This window comes from Euprymna scolopes, chromosome 25, assembly GCF_053919585.1.
Source record: "Euprymna scolopes isolate OS-2025 chromosome 25, ASM5391958v1, whole genome shotgun sequence".
In the NCBI taxonomy this organism is placed as follows: domain Eukaryota; kingdom Metazoa; phylum Mollusca; class Cephalopoda; order Sepiida; family Sepiolidae; genus Euprymna; species Euprymna scolopes.
The window spans coordinates 107130413-107148566 of NC_136506.1; the positions used below are offsets into that span (position 1 = coordinate 107130413).

Sequence of the window (18154 nt, forward strand, 5' to 3'; positions counted from 1 at the left end):
ATTTGATGGGTCAGTACTTTCGCCAGAATTCTTGAATACTGGTACCACAGAAGCAGTTTTCCAACAGCCCGGAAATCATGATTCATTAAGGCATTTGTTGTAGAGTTTGGAGAGAACTGGAGCTACTTCGGCTGAGCACTTTTTTAATAGCACAGCTGGGATGAGATCAGGTCTACATGCTTTTGAAGTGTCAAGGTTTTTTATGATAGCGTGTACCTGAGCAGGGGTGATTTTTAGATCGTCTAGCGTGGCGTCTGTCCGCAAAGGAAAGTCAGGCAGGGGGTGGTTGGAAGGGTCCAGTGTGGAATTCGAGGCAAACCGGCTGGGAAGCATATTAGCCTTGTCGGTTGCTGAACAAACAACCTCGTGATTGTTGGTTAGTGGGGGAATTGTTGATTGCCCATTATTTACTACACTCTTGTAGATTTTCCAGAAGTCACGAGTTCCTAATTTTTGTGCTTCGATGCGTTTTTTAGTGGTTTCAGTAAATTCTCTCTTAGCTGTCGCTATTTCTTTCGTAACGTTACTTCTAGCTTCTATATACTTCTGTTTGTTTGAACTGGACTTATGTTGGTTAAATCTGCGGTATGCATGCTGCCTTTGAGCAATGGCAGGTGCGCAAGTCGAGGTAAACCTTTGGGGAGAGTGGGGCTTGCTATAAAATGAATAAATATATATATATAAGAAGAAACAGAGCTGTAAAGTGAAAATTTACAAAAAGTTTTTATTATTTGACAGAATACTCCAAAGTTGGGTGCTCCTTAATCCGTGGAGTTTCAAAGAATGCTATTTCTTCTCATCAGAGAAAAAATTGTTCGCAAAATAATCAGATAGTCACGTTAAAAATGTTAACATTTCTATGCATTTGCTGGTTATTGTATAGGATGAAACTTAACGTTTCATGATTTGTAGTCACAAAACTTAAATGATATATATATTATTTAAGAACATGTAGTTAATAAAACATGTTAAAAAACACTTCGAAAAAGTGTTAAAAACATATTAAATTTTAAAAAGGAAGCACAAAGTAAGTGGATAGTCCTTAATCCGCAGAGTTTAAAAAAAATAGTTTCCTTCTGATCAGAGGGTAGGGATTAGCAATATGCGGGATCGGTTTCCCTTATAGAAATTAAAAAAGTAAATCTATTTCCATAATTTTCCTTCTTTTATCTTTATTGATTTATTTTTTCTTACCTTTTTCCTTTTTTAAAACTCTCCTGTTTTCTTTTCTTTTTATCTCTTTCTTTTTTTTTAACTTTACTAATTGAAGTATTATTTTTATATGAACATGAATATTAAAGTGAACACTGGTGAAGCACAATTGGTTCCTGTAATTTTTAACTGAGGATGTAACACTTGTTTATAAATTTTATCTATTAACGTGTTTTTCTTTTTTTTCTTCTTCAATTTCTCGTTTACAGGTGAAGAAAAGTTCATCTACAGAAATGAAGATGGTGCGTTGCTGGAATATGACTGCATTACAAAGAATTCCACTCTCATCATGGACAACACGACTTTTGTAAGTGAACACAATGCCGTCCAATTAAACGTGTTTCTTGCTTTTCATATCAAAGGAATCCTTTGACTGGCAAACTTTTTATTGTTGCGAGGGGTGTTCCTAAAGTAGTGCCTCCTGTTTTTTTTATTCAAATATCAGATTTCTTGTTCTCTGTCAGTGGAGGAGAAATCCTTCACGACTGAGACAATTTTTATTTTTTGTTCCTTTTTTTCCACGTTAAAAAACGACCCTGGTGTCTAACTGTCCAGTGGGGAGGCATTGTAAATAGAAACACAGCTATCGCTTTCTTTGCTAGAAATAACCCGAGATAAAAAAACAAGGACTTACCTCCTAGATGGCCTCTCCATTTAGGTTCATTGTACTAAATCAAGGTGGGCTAATTTAGCTAGCGTTTCAGGACAGTTAGTTATGTCGTTTGTTGACATGTAAGTTGGAGAACAGGAAGCATGAATAAACAGTTTTATAATTAATCAGTTGTTCAATTTCCATTAACTGAAATAATATTTTATAAATGCATATAACTCCCGCCAACTCCAGAGAGTTTATATTTCTTCATCAATCCCATTGTCGATAAGATGACTAAAGAAAACTATAATTAAGTTCAAAATAGACGACCCATTAAAGCGCAGCAATCGGTCCAAAAACTTGTCAGCAAATGACTATAAAGTCAAAATTCCCACCAAAGGTGCAATCCCTGTCTTCCGGCAGAAGTTATAATATTACACAATCAGGAATCATGTCTTATCCATGTTATTTCTGACAAAAGTGCATTGTTATAATGACCGATCTTATGCATTCATGACCTGGAAGTTTCATTTCTCTGTTGCAGATATTGACGCTGTGAGATTCTAAGAAAGCAACTCCTGTCATGAACGTGCATTAAAAGCAAAGCTGTGTCATTGAATTCCAGGCAAAAGTGCATTGAGAATGGTGGTGACTATGTAGAAAAATAAATTTTAAGGCACAAAATGGTCGTTTATTAATAGTACCACTCCTGTCTTTGTAGCTCTTCAACTTTTTAAGTTAAAAACATAATTTTTTTTTTAATTTTGGAATAATCATATGCCAAAACGTGTTTTGGATGCCGATGCACAGACATCATGCATTACTGGCAAAAGTGTATTGAGAATGGTTTTTACTATGTAGAAAAATAAATTCTAGGGCACAACACACACATATACTTACACACATACATACTTACACACGTATACTTATGCACATATATTTACACACATATACTTATGCACATATATTTACACACATATACTTATGCACATATATTTACACACATATACATACATATACTTGCACTTACACACATATACTTACATATAGATACGCACATGTACTTACTCATGTATACTTACACACATATACTTACGCTCATATATTTACACACGTATACATATGCACATGTACTTACGAATGTATATTTACACCCACATATACTTACATACACATACTTACACACACATAATTGCACGCATATACTTACACACATATAATTAAACACACATACTTACACACGTATAATTAAACACACATACTTACACACATATAATTAAACACACATACTTACATACTTACACACATATATTTACGCACACATACTTCCATACACTTATTCTTGCACACAAATACTTACATACACAATCTTACCCACATATATGTACACACGCATACTTATGCACATTATTCAAAACGATAAGAATAACCTCGTTGATTGAGATTGTCGGACTGACTTCCTCATCTTGGTTGTTATCGTCACAACGTTTCGGCCGTTTTGCCCTCCGGCCTTCATCAGGTGTTTTGTAACGAACTGGGGAACCGTTTGTTAGGAGTCTCGAACCCAAGCCTTTATTATTATTATGGGGGTACCGTGTTTGGACCCCAGCTGGGCTCTGGAACATAGTTGCTGATTCTCTGTTTTGAATGTTACTTTTTACTGCCTTCGTTCAGGATTGAACTCAGCACCTTTTGGTAACTGTAAACTTTGATACAACGTCTAGGACCACTCGGCCATATGTCACTAGGACTGATGAGGAAGTCAGTCCGACAATCTCAATCAATGAAAACACCCCATCTCAAAAATACAGACAATTACTAAGAATAACCTCGTTTGACAAACTTCAAGAATTAAATGGAGTTATCTCCCCCAGCATCTCCTCGTAGCTGGAATTACCAAGATGGCTCTGTTACAATCACTGTCCATAAATATTAGATTTTCCTTTCTAAAAAAAAATAAAACTATTTGATCAAATTAATCGATTTTTTTAATGAGAACTCCGTTCGATAACTGGCACACACATGATAGAGATTTTACTTTATCTTCATTTTTTAATATCTTTGCTGAACTGCAGAAGCATCATTCTTTTTTCTCATTTTGTTTTGATGATGTTAAGTCCATGAACGATTGCTCTAGAAGAGAAAACTGAACATCTGATTGTGTTGACGCTTGAATCAAAGTCAAATCTGGCTGATGTGTGTCACGTGGTTAGTGCATGCGAGAAAATCACCAGAGAGCATCCTGTATCTTTACATGGAATATTGTTGCTACGTCTGGACTGATGCATCTACCACTAGTCTCTGCCTTTTGGACAAGGTTCAAAAAGTCTCTCAAATCTGATGTCCCACACTATCAACCAAGCCCCAACCTCTGTCCCATCACTACAATGGAGTTATCTCCCCTGGCACCTGTTTTACAAGTACCTTAATGGAATGTGCTCTGTCAATGTACATACTCCTGACTAACCTGACAGGCAGCAAAATCTCACCCCTTCACTATGGAGGTCCCTACATGTCCTTGAAATGCTAGACATTGGAATTCCATCCCTGTTTCCTGAATTGTTTTAATCTATGAAGAGCCTACTCAACTCCCCACAGTCCCCTGTTAGAAATGATCCGAAAAAGTAACCTCTCATGTTCGAAGTGGCAAAATGCCGTATTTGGTGTGAAAAAGAGTAAAGCGGCAATGTTGCATCCCTGTGCCTGTTTTGCAAGTACTTTAATAGAATGTGTTCTGATGAACTCATAGCACTTGTGCCCCCTTGACATACGTATTCCTGACTAACCCAATAAACAGCAAAATCCCACTCCTTTACTGTTGAGATCCTTAGATCCCAGAAAGCCTTCTACTCTATTTGTCCTTTGGGCCAAGATCAAAGTGTAGTCTCTGTTCTTCAGATGCTGCACTTCAATTTCTTGTTCTCTGTCAGTGGAGAAGAAATCCTTCACGACTGAGACAATTTTTATTTTTGTTCCTTTTCTCCACGTTAAAAAACAACCCTGGTATCTAACTCTGTCCCGTGGGGAGACATTGTAAATAGGTACTCTCTCATACTGCTAGATTTGGAATTTCCTCCCTGTTTCCTGCTTCTAACCTGCATGAATTTAAATGTAATGTGAACAGACATCTCGCTGCTCAACTACGCTCAGTTCTCTGTTAGATGTTCCAAGTGACAATTTGCTTTGTTTCGGGTGAGAATGAGTTTTTAAAAAAAATTAATGTTGAAAAATTTGCGATACTTTTATATTTATACAACGTTTTATTTTCATTGCAGAGACAATTTGATACAAATATGTATTCAGTGTCACCGGATCGTAAATATGTTTTAATTACATATGATGTCATAAGGGTGAGTATTTTTTTTTTTTTTTATATTATGATGCATTTTAAACTAGCAAGGCTACCTGGCTTTGCTTGGAACTATAAAAAAAAAACATGAAAAAAAGTTAAAAACGTGTGTAACATCTTTATATTAAAATTTCTGTCTCTCTACCTTTATCAATCTGTATTGCTCTTTCCCCGTTTTTCCGCATCCCTCTCCGCCTACCCTTCTTTTACATCCGTCCAGCCCATTCCTCTTTTTTGGTTTAATGTATTGAAAATAACAAAAATTCAAGTCATTCACCTCCCTCCACCTTTATGTAATAGATAACATTGAAAATGACTGCAAAAACCGACGCCCCACCCCCACCCACACTGGCCTCCCTGACGAAACCTGGTCCTGTCGATTGTCAAAGAATGGATAATTAATTTTGGAATTTTACATATTATTGATTTGGGGCAACACTGATCAGGAATATACCAAATTTTTTGAATGTCTGTTTCGTAGTTTTTGATTTTTAGCTAGATATACAAACACATACACATAGACAGCTGTCCTTTATGTAAAAACGATGGTTTATTATATTAAATATATTATTTCCTTTGAATAATTTGATAACTTTTATTATTTTATAACCCAACAGGGGAGGGGGTCGCAACCCTACCTCACTGGACCAATTAATGTAACTAGGCTATCTCCAGTCTCTAAATGCTGGGGCTAACCCTAAGAACCTATGGCTACACTTTTATCCCGATCTAGTCATGGACCCTTCAAAATGTAACCAGTCTGATGCTCAGAGTGCGCAAAATGTGCATGATCCTAGGTCTGTGTGGCAACACCTTTAACTGGTTGGTTGCCTGTTTGTCATCAGATGCTGTCGTTTTCTTCTCATAAGCGGCTTGTTGAATGGCTGGTATATCACTTCTTTCTATGCATTCTGAGATGGTTGTGGTGTCGGCTCTGGAAATAATGATTTTCAAATCAAAGCAGTTCAATAATCAATGATAACTCAGATATCATTTTCTTATAAACAAGAATACTAATTCATAAGATATTTCAAGTACACTTTGTGCAAAGGAAAGTTAAACTATTGGTTGGATTCTTAACGGTTTTAAGATGCAGGATTTTTTTCAACTTGGATTCTTTCAGATGGTTTCTAAGTCAAAGGAGGAAGAGCTTTTCCACTTAGCTCTTATAGGGGATCCACTTTTGGGCTAAAGTCCAAAAGTGATGCATACTCTTTGGCATCCAGCAAGTAAATTCTTTATTTGACAAAAACAAACTGTTTTATCAATTTGTGGTTTCCCTTTCTCTCTACGCCAGATTACCATTTCAACCTCTGTTGTTTGGAGATTACCATTTCTCCCTCTGATCTATTTTCTTTTTTCCTCTCTCTAAAATCCTTTTTCCTCCGTCTCTCTTAATCCATATCTCTCTTTAATTCGCCTTCCATTTTTTTCTTTCTTCCTCGTGGGGCCTTTCTATCTCTTTCTTTCCCTCAACAAGAGCTTTTAGGAAGATATCCAAAACTCGGTGCATACTCTTCGATGGCCAACAAGCAAGTCCTTTTTTTTTGCTAGACCAAAAATGTTTTTTGGAGATTTGTAATCAAACTTCACAAGAAACAACCATCTAGCTGAAACCACTATCAATAATTTCCCCTACCGTGCCTAAACTTAAATGTAGATTCCATGAACAAAGCGTTTTTCTTAGAACTGCACACCTGTCTATTATTTAAATGAAAGTCGTCTGTGTGTTTATATGTCTGCTTAAAACTTTTGTCATCCGCATCTGACTGGGTTGAAACCGGTACCACACAACTCTCTTCTATTTGCTTGCTTTCCGGCTGACTGTAATATGGTCATCTTCAAGTCCAACGTAAACAAGTTCTTGATGAGCCATTCCTCTTAAGTAATCCAATTTACCAAATTTCCACTACTAACAATTACTACGTCACTGTCCCATTGACCACTGTACATATATTAACTCTTTTCCTCAAGTGGCCTGTGGGCCTTGATAAGTGTTGACTCCTTTGTAAAAAAATAAATAATAATAATCTCTCCCCTCTCTAGGCAGTATTACCATTTCTCCATTTATTCTCTTTCTTTTAATTAGTATCTCTCTTTAATCCTCTTTTCCTTTTTTGTTTCTTTCCTCCAAAATCCTTCTCTCTCTCTCTCTCTCTCTCTCTCTCTCTCTCTCTCTCTCTCTCTCTCTCTCTCTCTAGCCACCTTTTCTCTTTCTCTCTCTTTTCTTTCTATTTATCAAGCCTTGTGGGAGGTTTGCTATCCAACCAAACAACCACAACAGTCTTTTACTGCCTGTTATCAAAACTAAATCAATGAATAGAAAACAAAGTCTGTTTAAAATCCTTTTTCAATTATAACAGATGTCTAATCAACGATAACTTGTTGATATTTCACTGAGGATTGTCATCTCAATTATCAGTGAAAGGTCTACTTTTCAGCCATCTTTGAAAAATACATGATGTTTTATCATTCTGCTAAAGTATCTGGATTTTTAGACCAAGTATCAAACACTCCCCTCTCCCCGATTACACCTAACCCTCATGATCACCAGCAAGACAATTTGGTGCTGTCTGAGTGCATGAAAATCTTGTTACAGTTTTAATTTCTTTAAACATTTTATTTTAATTTTAGCTCATAAATATTATTATGTAAATATTATCATCTAATACATAAAGGTCAGTTGTCTGTGTGTATTTTTATATATCCGGCTAAAACTTTTAAAAAAATGACAAAACAAATACCCACAAAGTTGATATTTTCTTGATTGGTGTTGCTCCAAATTAATAACATCTAACATTCTAAAAGAGATATTCATTCTTTGACCCTCAATCGGGACAGATTTGGTCAGAGGTGGGGGTGGGACAGTTTTTTAGCTAGATCATGTATTAACTAAAGAGAAGTAATTCTGATTTTTTTAATCAAGATGTTGATTCCCTTATGCCAACTCATTCATCAAGGAATCTATAAAAGTGAGTTGTGTGCATTTGTCCAGATATGAAAATTGCCTGGGTGGAGAAAAAAGAGGAGGTGGGGAGTGGGAGGGTTATACCAGGGGAACGGAAAAAAAAGAGAAAGATATAGAAGAGATTGTCTTAACAGAAATATGTTACATTTTTGCCCTGAGCAACGCCGGGTAATCCTGCTAGTTTTCTATTATATAAATATCAAACATTGGTTTGTGTGTGTGTTTGTATGTCTGCTAAAAACTTTTGTCAGTACCATCTAAAAAAGCGATCCCTCAGATGGATAATATCTGAAACTTAGAAAAAAAAGATGAATTCTGTGGTGGTCAACTGGACCATTTCTTGCAAGGAGGGGGTCACTTTTTGTGACACAATTTTTGCAAGTCACGTACACATAGCAAACTGAAGCTATGCTTACAAACGTTATTTTGAAGGGCCATGACGTTATAAATCATTGTGGTCTGATAGGCAAAAGCGTTTGCTGTTAACATTTTTCCCTTCTTTCTCTCTTTTGCGTTTCAGGTTTGAGCCTGCCTACTATAGCTAATTTTTTTTTTTTTTTTTTTTTTGCGGTCACACAGGCACTTGCTGCTATTTTGATTGGAACAAAAGTTGTTTTGATTCATTTATTTTTTTAGGGGGCTGGTGGGAAAGTTGTCACCCACTTCTACCGTTCTTTTCCAAGGGTTGCTCAATATCCTTAGTATAGCAGCTGTGTCCAAACCAAAATTCATGTCCACCCGGGCAACGCCAGGTATCCATGCTAGTCTATTATATAAATGAAAGTCGTCTGTGTGTTTGTATGTCTGCTTAAAACTTTTGTCATCCGCATCTGACTGGGTTGAAACCGGTACCATCTGAAAGAGCGATGCCTCTGATGCATAATATGTAAAAATTGGAAAAAATGGTCAATTATTTTGTATAGAAATAGAATTTTAACACTAGCTGAGAAGGTGATCTATAAACTGTAATAATTGTTTGAAATTTGGTTTAAAAATGAGTGAACAGTGAAGCTTTAATACTGCCACTTAATCATATATTCGAACACTACTGTGCTTGAATGATATATACTTTTATTTATACAAACATTTGACTACATATAATGGCACATTTAAACCAGAGCTCATAATTTGTAATTTTGTCCTTTTTTTTTTTGTACATATTTGCAATAGTTTTGTCGATATTGACAATAATTACTTAAATTAATGTAAATAAAAAAAACAAGAAATTACAAAAATCTTATCCAAAATATGTTGATAAAGGGAGATAATTCAAATGAACCTATATTTTAGTTAACTAGAAAGATATACCAATGAAGTAAAGAGTTCATAGATAAAGGGGAGGTGATCTCTCTCTCTCTCTCTCTCTCTCTCTCTCTCTCTCAACTTGAAGATACCAGGTTTACAAGAGTTCCAGCTTTTATACATAGAATTTCTGTTTCACAGTTCATAAGAATAAGTTTAATGCTTTCAGATTTCACATATATAAACACAAAATGGTATTTTACTTAGTGAGAGACATAAACTTGTATAACAGTGTTCAGAGTCTTTAATTTCATGCATAAAATTGTGTTTATTTTTTTTTTTATTGAATTGTATTTTTATTTCTTTTCCAGATTTACAGACATTCTTATTTGGCTAAATATGAAATATATGATGTCAATACAAGGTAGGTTTTATTTCGAAATTCAAATTAACGCTAAACATTTTCGCATCAATCTTTTAAAAAATATTCCTAGTTTAAAATTTTACTAATAAGAATGATCCATAAATTTCAACACTAAAGATGATCCAAGGATCATTGACTACTATCATTAATTTCTCAAATAAAGCTGAGCCAAGGATCATAAATTTCGACAATAAAAATGATCCAAGTATTTTAGTGGGGTAGTTGTACCCCAGCTAATTATTTATCTTTTAGAACCCTCGATAAAAAATGACAAACTCCTTTTAACATTGAACCTTTGCAAGTCTTTATTCCACGAGATAATAGTGGTGGAGCTCGAAGTTCTTGAGTCAGGTCCACGTCGGACTGTCGGTGCTGGGCGAGGAGGAGAGGAAGGTGTGTCTTCGCTCGCGGCTCTGTGCTGACTGTTGGATGTCCCCTCCACTCTTTTTGGGGACAGCAGGATCAATGCGCCCTGCCTGTCGATTGGCCAGTCTATGGCCGAAGAACTTACAGGGAAGCATTGATCCGCCAGAGAGTATAGTTCATTAGGGGGGGGGTTGCTACAGTATCATAAATTTTGGTAAAAAAAAAGGATTAAAATACCGTTAATTTTCCAAATAATGATGAGCCAAGAATTATTAATTTCTAAAATAGAAACGCTCCGAGAGTCATTAAATCAATAAAGATGATTTGAGGATCAAAAATTTCAATAAGAAAGATAATCTGATGGCCATTAATTTCGATATTAAAGATGGTCCAATGATCATTAATTTCAACAATATATATACTACACTTCAGCTTCCATTTTCTCATTTGGGCTGATGAGAGATAACCAGCAATTGATATCGAGCCCATCTCCAAGCGCAATGTGACTCAAATTGCATATATCTCCATGTGTCTTTTTTTTAAATGGAAATCACTCCAGATAAGGCATGAAGCCATTTGATGTAAGGAGCTAAAAAGTACATCAAGGTCAAAAACTTGCTAATGATAAGTGTTAGATGAAATCGATTTTGACCTAGAAAGTAGTAATTCTTCCTTCTTTGTCAGAAACATCGTTGATAGAATGTGAGAACTAAAGGACAAAATAAGGGAAGCAAGAGTTATGCAGCTGCTGATTCTTGATTCTTGCTGAATCTTTTATACCTATTGGGCCTCCCATTTTTTTATAAGAGACATTTGAAACTAATTTTGTTTTGTTTCTGTAATCATCATATAAAGGATGTCAGACCTTATATTAAACTGTCCTTGAACCATACTTTCCTTCATTGGAAAATTTGTTGATATCTTTTGACATTGTTTCATGAATTGAATGAATACCATTGTCAGCCGATGTGTACATTCCACACTGCACTTATCAGGGAAGATGAAAGAAATTGATTGCCGATAACATCGTACCTGATGTCACTCAAAGTGATATGCCTTCCTAATTGTAAGCAAAACATAAACACGTAACGTACGAACTAGTTCTTGAAATAGCATTTTTTCCATTAAAATGTTCAAAATAATTTTAAAAAAAAAAGTTCAAAATGATAAAAATTTATTTTTTTACGTTTCTGAATTTTTGAGATAGGGATTGATTATTCGTATTATTTAGAATTTTTTAAAATTCAAATAATGACCCTCATTATGTAACATCAGAGAAGGATTTGGAATCGACTCCTTAGCCAGTGGTATTATTGATCAATTGATATCATAGTTCTCCCAGTATTCGAACCTGCATAGCTGAATTCATAATAGAATGAGGCATCAACTGCATTCATGGTTCTGAATTTTTGAGATGAGGATTGATTATTCGTACTATTTGAATATTTCGGACTATTGTTCTCATCTTGAGTGTTATTTACACAACGTGTTCAGCCAATGTAACATCTGACCTTTTTCAGGTGTATCTTGTCAAACTCTGGAATCATTTTATCAACTCTGGAATTTGAACAAAATATCAAATGGATTTTTTTTATTTTTTTTTTTATTACATTTTCACCCCAAACAAGGCAAATTGCCACTTTGGTGTAGGGGGCTACTATCAGGGGCAACAACTACTGGGGTACTATGTAGGGATTTGGGCAGCAAGATGTCGGTTCACGTTACACTTGAACTTCTGCACGTCAGTACTGTTGGGGAAGCAGGGACCTGGAATGGAATTCCAGAGTCTTGCGGTTCTGGGGAAGAAACTATTGGAGTAAAAGGATCTTTTACATCTAGGGATCTCTACAGTGTGGGGGTGGGATTTAGTAGCCTGTCGGGTTTGTCGAGGGTGCTCGCGTCGTGGGGGCACAAGTGATTGCAGTTCGTCAGAGCATTCACCACTAAAATACTTGTAGAAAAGGCAGAGGGATGCAACATTTCGTCGATGGGACAGAGGCTGAAGCTTAGATGCCAGTTCAGGGCCTATCAGGTTTGCGACTCTCTTTTGAACCTTGTCAAGGAGCGAGAGACTAGTAGCAGATGCACCAGCCCAGATGTAGCAGCAATACTCCATACATGGGCGAATGGTGGCCTTATAGAGGTACAGGATACTTTCGGGTGTTAGTAGTTTTCTAGCACGGTAGAGAGAGCCTACCTTTCTTGCAGCGGCCCTGGCAATGCCTTCAATGTAATTGTTCCAACTCATGTTTCCTGTGAACGTTAGGCCAAGGAGTTTGAAAGATGGACTCTCAGATAAAGAGTCGTTGGCCATTGCTATGGGTGGTAGAGAGGGTTTCTTGTAATTATTGAATGAAACTAGTTTAGTCTTGGCAGCATTGAACGCGACCAACCACTTTTGTCCTCATTCCACTACAGATTGGAGGTCTTCCTCTAGTGTTTCTGCCATTTCTTTAGAAATGTGTTCATTCGTCTTCCTGTCGTGTCTGCCATAGAGTGTAGTGTCATCAGCATATATACCCATCTCAGAGGCAATGTTGTCGGGGAGGTCATTTATGAATATCAGGAACAATAGAGGTCCAAGGATAGAACCCTGAGGCACTCCCGCATTTATATCATATTGTTTAGATGTGCGACCGTCGAGGACTACCTGGATTTTTCTCTTATCTAAGAAGGATTTAATTATGTTAAGTATTCTACCAGTGATACCGTATGATCTGATTTTACTGAGGAGACCCTCATGCCATACCCTGTCAAAAGCCTTAGATATATCTAGAGCTACCACTCTGCCTTCCCCCGCTTTGTCCAGTGAATGGTATATACGTTCAGAGATCACAGTGAGGATGTCTGCTGTGGAACGGGCTTGTCTAAATCCATATTGTTTGTCAGTCAGTAGTTTAGCATCTGTAAGATGATGGACTAGAGCATGGTTAATTATGGTCTCAAATATTTTGGCAAAAAGTGGGAGGAGGCTAATGGGGCGATAATTTGATGGGTCTGTCCTTTCGCCAGAATTCTTGAATACTGGTACAACAGAAGCAGTTTTCCAACAGCCCGGAAAGCAAGCTTCCTTAAGACATTTGTTGTAGAGTTTGGAGAGAACTGGAGCTACTTCGGCTGAGCACTTTTTTAATAGCACAGCTGGGATAAGATCGGGTCCACATGCTTTTGAGGTGTCAAGGTTTTTTATGATAGCATGCACCTGAGCAGGGGTGGTTTTCAGATCGTCTAGTGTGGTGTCTGTCCGCATAGGAAAGTCAGGTAGGGGGTGGTTGGAAGGGTCCAGTGTGGAGTTTGAGGCAAACCGACTGGCAAGCATGTTAGCCTTGTCGGTTGCTGAGGAGACAACCCCGTGATTGTTGGTTAGTGGGGGAATTGTTGATTGCCCATTATTTACTACACTGTTGTAGATTTTCCAGAAGTTTCGAGTTCCTAGTTTTTGTGCTTCGATGCGCTTTTTAGTGGTTTCCGTAAATTCTCTCTTAGCTGTCGCTATTTCTTTCTTAACGTTATTTCTAGCTTCTATATACTTCAGTCTGTTTGAACTGGACTTATGTCGGTTAAACCTACGGTATGCATGCTGCTTTTGAGTAATGGCAGTTGCACAAGTCGACGTAAACCATTGGGGAGAGTGGGGCTTACTATAAAATTTCCGCATGGGAACATGCGCTTCAATTGCAGTTTTGAACCAGTCAGTGGTCTCGTTTGCACATTGTTCAGCAGGGAGAGAGAAAATATTTTTCCATGGAGCATCTCTAATTAGTTCCCTGATGGCTTCCCAGTCAGCCTTATTATAATATCTCGTTGTTTTGAGCACTGGCTCTTCAGTTTTGGGTCTAGAGTTTAGGGCGATTTCAACCATTATCACTGCATGATCAGCGTTCCCGAGTGGGCTGTGGGTCTTCGTTATGCAGTCATCGGGAACTGTGGTCAAAAGCAGATCTAGAAGTGATGCTTGTTGTTCTTCCTGGTCAGGGAAACGGGTTGGAAACGTAACAATTTGTGATAAGGAGTGAGATATAGCGAAGCTATGGGTTGTGCTGCCCGCTGCATCTGTGTGAGTAGAGAATCCAAGCCAGTTTTTGTGGTGGACATTAAAGTCACCAAACACATGTATTTGTGCGCTAGTGTCGAGGGACAGTGCCGTGTCTATGCTGTCAGATACTTTGTTTATTATGGAGCAGTCCTAAGTCGAGGGAGAGCGGTAGAGAAAATAATAGTAGCTAATACTGTGTTGCACGTTTAGTCTAAAGCACATAAAGGCTTGATCATCTGTTTCTAGGTTTGTTTCTCTAGTCAAGGGAAGGGTATTACGAATGTAAACTCCAAGTCCGTGCATATGTCTGTCAGAGTCCTTACGGCAGAGTGGGAGATATCCAGGCATGTTAAAGTAGTTAGAGGGAATGGAGGAGTGTAGGTTAGTCTCGCTTAGTGCTAAGATATCCGGGGTATTTGTTAAGAGAAATGCTTCAACATCAGCTAAGTTAGTTCTAAGCCCACGGATATTTGTGAATGAGAGCCTCAAGGGAGGAGGCAAGTTGAATTTGTTTGTCCCTAATCCTGGTTTAAGCTTATTTTTAGATTGTACTGTCGTCATATTTTTTTTTTAAGAGTTTCGGTAAGGGGGAGCTATACAATTGGTTGTTTTTGTTTTACGGCATATCAACACTTTTCAGGTTATTTAATGCTGAATCCAGTGATTCAGAAGAAAAACTTTTTAATAGAATATATTTTTTTTCAAGTCGGTTTCTATTTAACCCATAGTTGGGACCCTAAAAGGTACTACCACTCCAGGTCAGAGTGGACAGGGAGCAATGGCAATTAAGCCAAAGCCCACAAACTGGGGCCTCACCATCGGATATAGTTTAACGCTCTGATCCCCATCTGGCATCAATTGTGATGGATGGCTCTCGTCTGGGTGAGGCCCCGTGTTTTGACAAGCTTCTGGGTTTGACCTTTACTCCTGATCTGAAATGGAACACGTACATCAAGTCTGTTGCCAAGGTCGCTGGAAAGATGGTGGGATCCTTCTACCGCTCCAGAAGATATCTCACTACTGATGCAATTCTCTATCTATATAAAAGCCAAGTACGTCCAAGGATGGAATACTGCTGCCATATCTGGGCAGGAGCTGCTAAAAACAGCCTATCCTGCCTTGACAGAGTACAAAATAGACTTCGTGGCTTAGTGGGGGATGCCCTTTTCTCTTCCCTGCAACCTCTCTCCCACAGAAGAGACGTTGCAAGCCTATCCTTGTTTTATCATTATTTCCATGGCAGGTGCTCGTCTGAACTCCAATCTCTGGTCCTCCCTCGCCAATCTTTCACAAAAAAACACCCGTCTAGCTGAATCCACTGTGAAAAATTTCCCCCACTCTATATCTGTGTCTAAATCAAAACGCGGATTTCATGAACAAAGCTTCTTTCTTAGAACTGCACGCCTGTGGAACTCTGTTCCGTCTGCCTGCTTCCCACCGGACTACAACTTGGATGTATTCAAGTCCAATGTTAACAAATTCCTAATGAACCGCCCCCTTAAGTAAACACTTCATCAAATCTCTTGCAAATTACTGCTCTTTATCAAGATATCGTCAAGGTATGCCATCGCAAATTCCAACCCTGCGAGCATCGTATCCATTATCTGTTGAAACAAAGCAGGGGCGACCTTTAAGCCAAAAGGAAGCCTCTTTAGCTTGAAGATACCCTTGTGCGTATTAATGCACAGGTACTTTGAACATTCATCATTGACCTTGATTTGCAAGTACGCGTCTGAGAGGTCTATCTTGGAAAAAATTTTTCCTCCGTTTAGTTTTGAGAATAGATCTTCTGCCGACGGAAGGGGATAATTGTGGTCCTTTAAACAGTCATTAAGGCCTGTTGAGAAGTCCACACAGACCCTGATTTTGTTATTTTTTTTCTTCACATATACCGTCGGGCTGGCCCAATCCGTATGGTCAACTTTTTCAATAACCTCAAACTGTTGAAGTCTTTCCAATTCCTTCTCGATTGCGTCCATCGATGAAAGCGGTACATTTCTTTTAGGTTTGAACACTGGGGTGGCATCTTTCTTCACTTCAAATTTGGCTTCTACTTTCACACAATGTCCAAGTCCTTCAGCAAAAACCCTTGGAAATTCTGCTTTTACATCGTCCAGAAAGTCTTCCACTTGGTTTGCTTTCTCTGTGTTCAACCTATTACAAAAAGAATTAACTGGTCGCTCCCATAAGTTAAACAGGACAAACCAATCCACTCCAAACAGACTTGTGTTCCTTCCTGGAACCACGTACACTTTGGACGTGCGTGTCTGACCATCAAATGTCACGTTGCACCTCAGTTCTCCTTTAAATTCCAACTTTTTGCCGCACACACTCCTCGCCATCTTGCTGGTTTCCATTAGTTCGGGTCGACCGATCCTTCTCCAGATATCTTCATCTATGATGCTGATGTCCGAACCACTATCCAGAAGTAATGTTACAGGATGTCCATTTATGTGAACACTGACATACTTACGCCTTTTGCAACTTTTCTCTTTCCTTGTGCGAAGCGCATTCACTTTGTCAGTCTTTCGTTTTTTTCTTCTGGTCACAGTACGTTCCCTTGTGGCCTTTGAACCCACATTCGTAACATATCTTATTCCTGAACCAGCAGGTCTTTTTGGTGTGTCTCGTACTTCCGCAACATTCACAATTTTGGTACTTGTGCATTCTAGAGGTCCTTTGTTCTTGGGTCTTGTAAGTTCTAGGGGTCCTTTGCCTTTTTACATGTTGCACCTTGTAAACGCTTTTTTCTTCAATGCGGGTGTTGTCTCTCTTGATATTAATGAGACGTTGACATTCCTCGGTAACTTTTTGTAAAGTTATATTTGGGTCCGACTCCATAATTGTCAGGATCCGGGATCTGATATCTTTGTCCCTTGGTTCTGTGAGTCCCTGTACAAAGATTAAACATTTAAATAAATCCGCAGAAATTTCATTTAATTTAAATGATTTACATAAGCAATTTACAATACAAGCATACTCTAAATAGTCTTCAGATTCCGATTTCTGTAAATTCAAACATTTATATCTAGAGTGAAAAAGGCTATCTCTTTTATCAAATATTCTAGACAACGTATTAATTGTCTCTTCAAAGGTCACTTCCTCCGGTTTTTTGGGTAAAATTAAGTTAGCGTACTTAGTGTTTTCGTCAGTACCCAGTTTTTGGAGCAACAGCGTGACTTTTTCTTCGTCGGTCCAATCCGAACACCTCTTTGTAAAAACTGTTTCATACCTTCTATAGTATGCTGGAAATGTAACGCCAGTATCGGGAGAGTAGTGAAATTCCGACAAAGAATTTGAAATACCTTCTGCAGAAAAATTCATTTTTTTCTCAGTTGTCGAGGTTTGAATTAATTTTTCCAAATTCTTTTGTTGAGTCGACATTTGGCGTTGAAGTATTTTTGTTTGTTCTTGTTGTGCCTCTAAAGTTTTTTGTGTCATTTCTTGCTGTTGTTGTTGCAGCTGTTGTTGTTGCACTAAGAATTGTTGTGTCATTTTTGACTGTTCCTGAACGCTAAGAGTTAGCACTTTCGTCAACTCAGCCAATTGTTCCATATTTAAAAAAAAATGTCTTTCTAAAATTTACAACAATGATTCCACAAAATTTCGTAAGTATACGTTTTTCGCCAATTAGCAACAAGTCTTGCAAGAATAAATGTTTCCACACAGTTCATACAATTTAGCAATAGTAATTCTGCCTAAACGTAATTTTACACAATAATACTTTTCAAATTTACACAACGAATAATGCCTGAAAATGAGCAAACTGTTTTTCAACAAAAATACGGTTGCACGAAAGAAAAAAAAAAATTAAATTATAACAATAGTCTGTTTAATTTAGAGAAACAAAAAATCGTAAAAGTTCTTTTTTTTTTCTTCCAAAAACGTAATCCAAAGGTGCCGGGTCTGAATTCCGCCTGCGTTCCTCACATATTTTTTTCTTCAAAAAATATAAATAAAGTTCA

At 37.6% G+C, this 18154-nt stretch overlaps 1 protein-coding gene across 2 annotated transcripts in view; it reads left to right on the plus strand.

Annotated features, from left to right (window-relative positions):
- Positions 1-18154, plus strand: part of LOC145247555 (dipeptidyl peptidase 4-like) — a 376657-nt gene that overhangs the window by 276567 nt on the left and 81936 nt on the right. For both annotated transcript variants that reach the window (XM_080109399.1, XM_080109400.1), the window contains exons 4-6: positions 1422-1519; positions 5080-5154; positions 9735-9787. In XM_080109399.1, coding sequence (XP_079965525.1) covers positions 1422-1519; positions 5080-5154; positions 9735-9787 — 226 coding nt within the window. The remainder of the gene's footprint in view (positions 1-1421; positions 1520-5079; positions 5155-9734; positions 9788-18154) is intronic.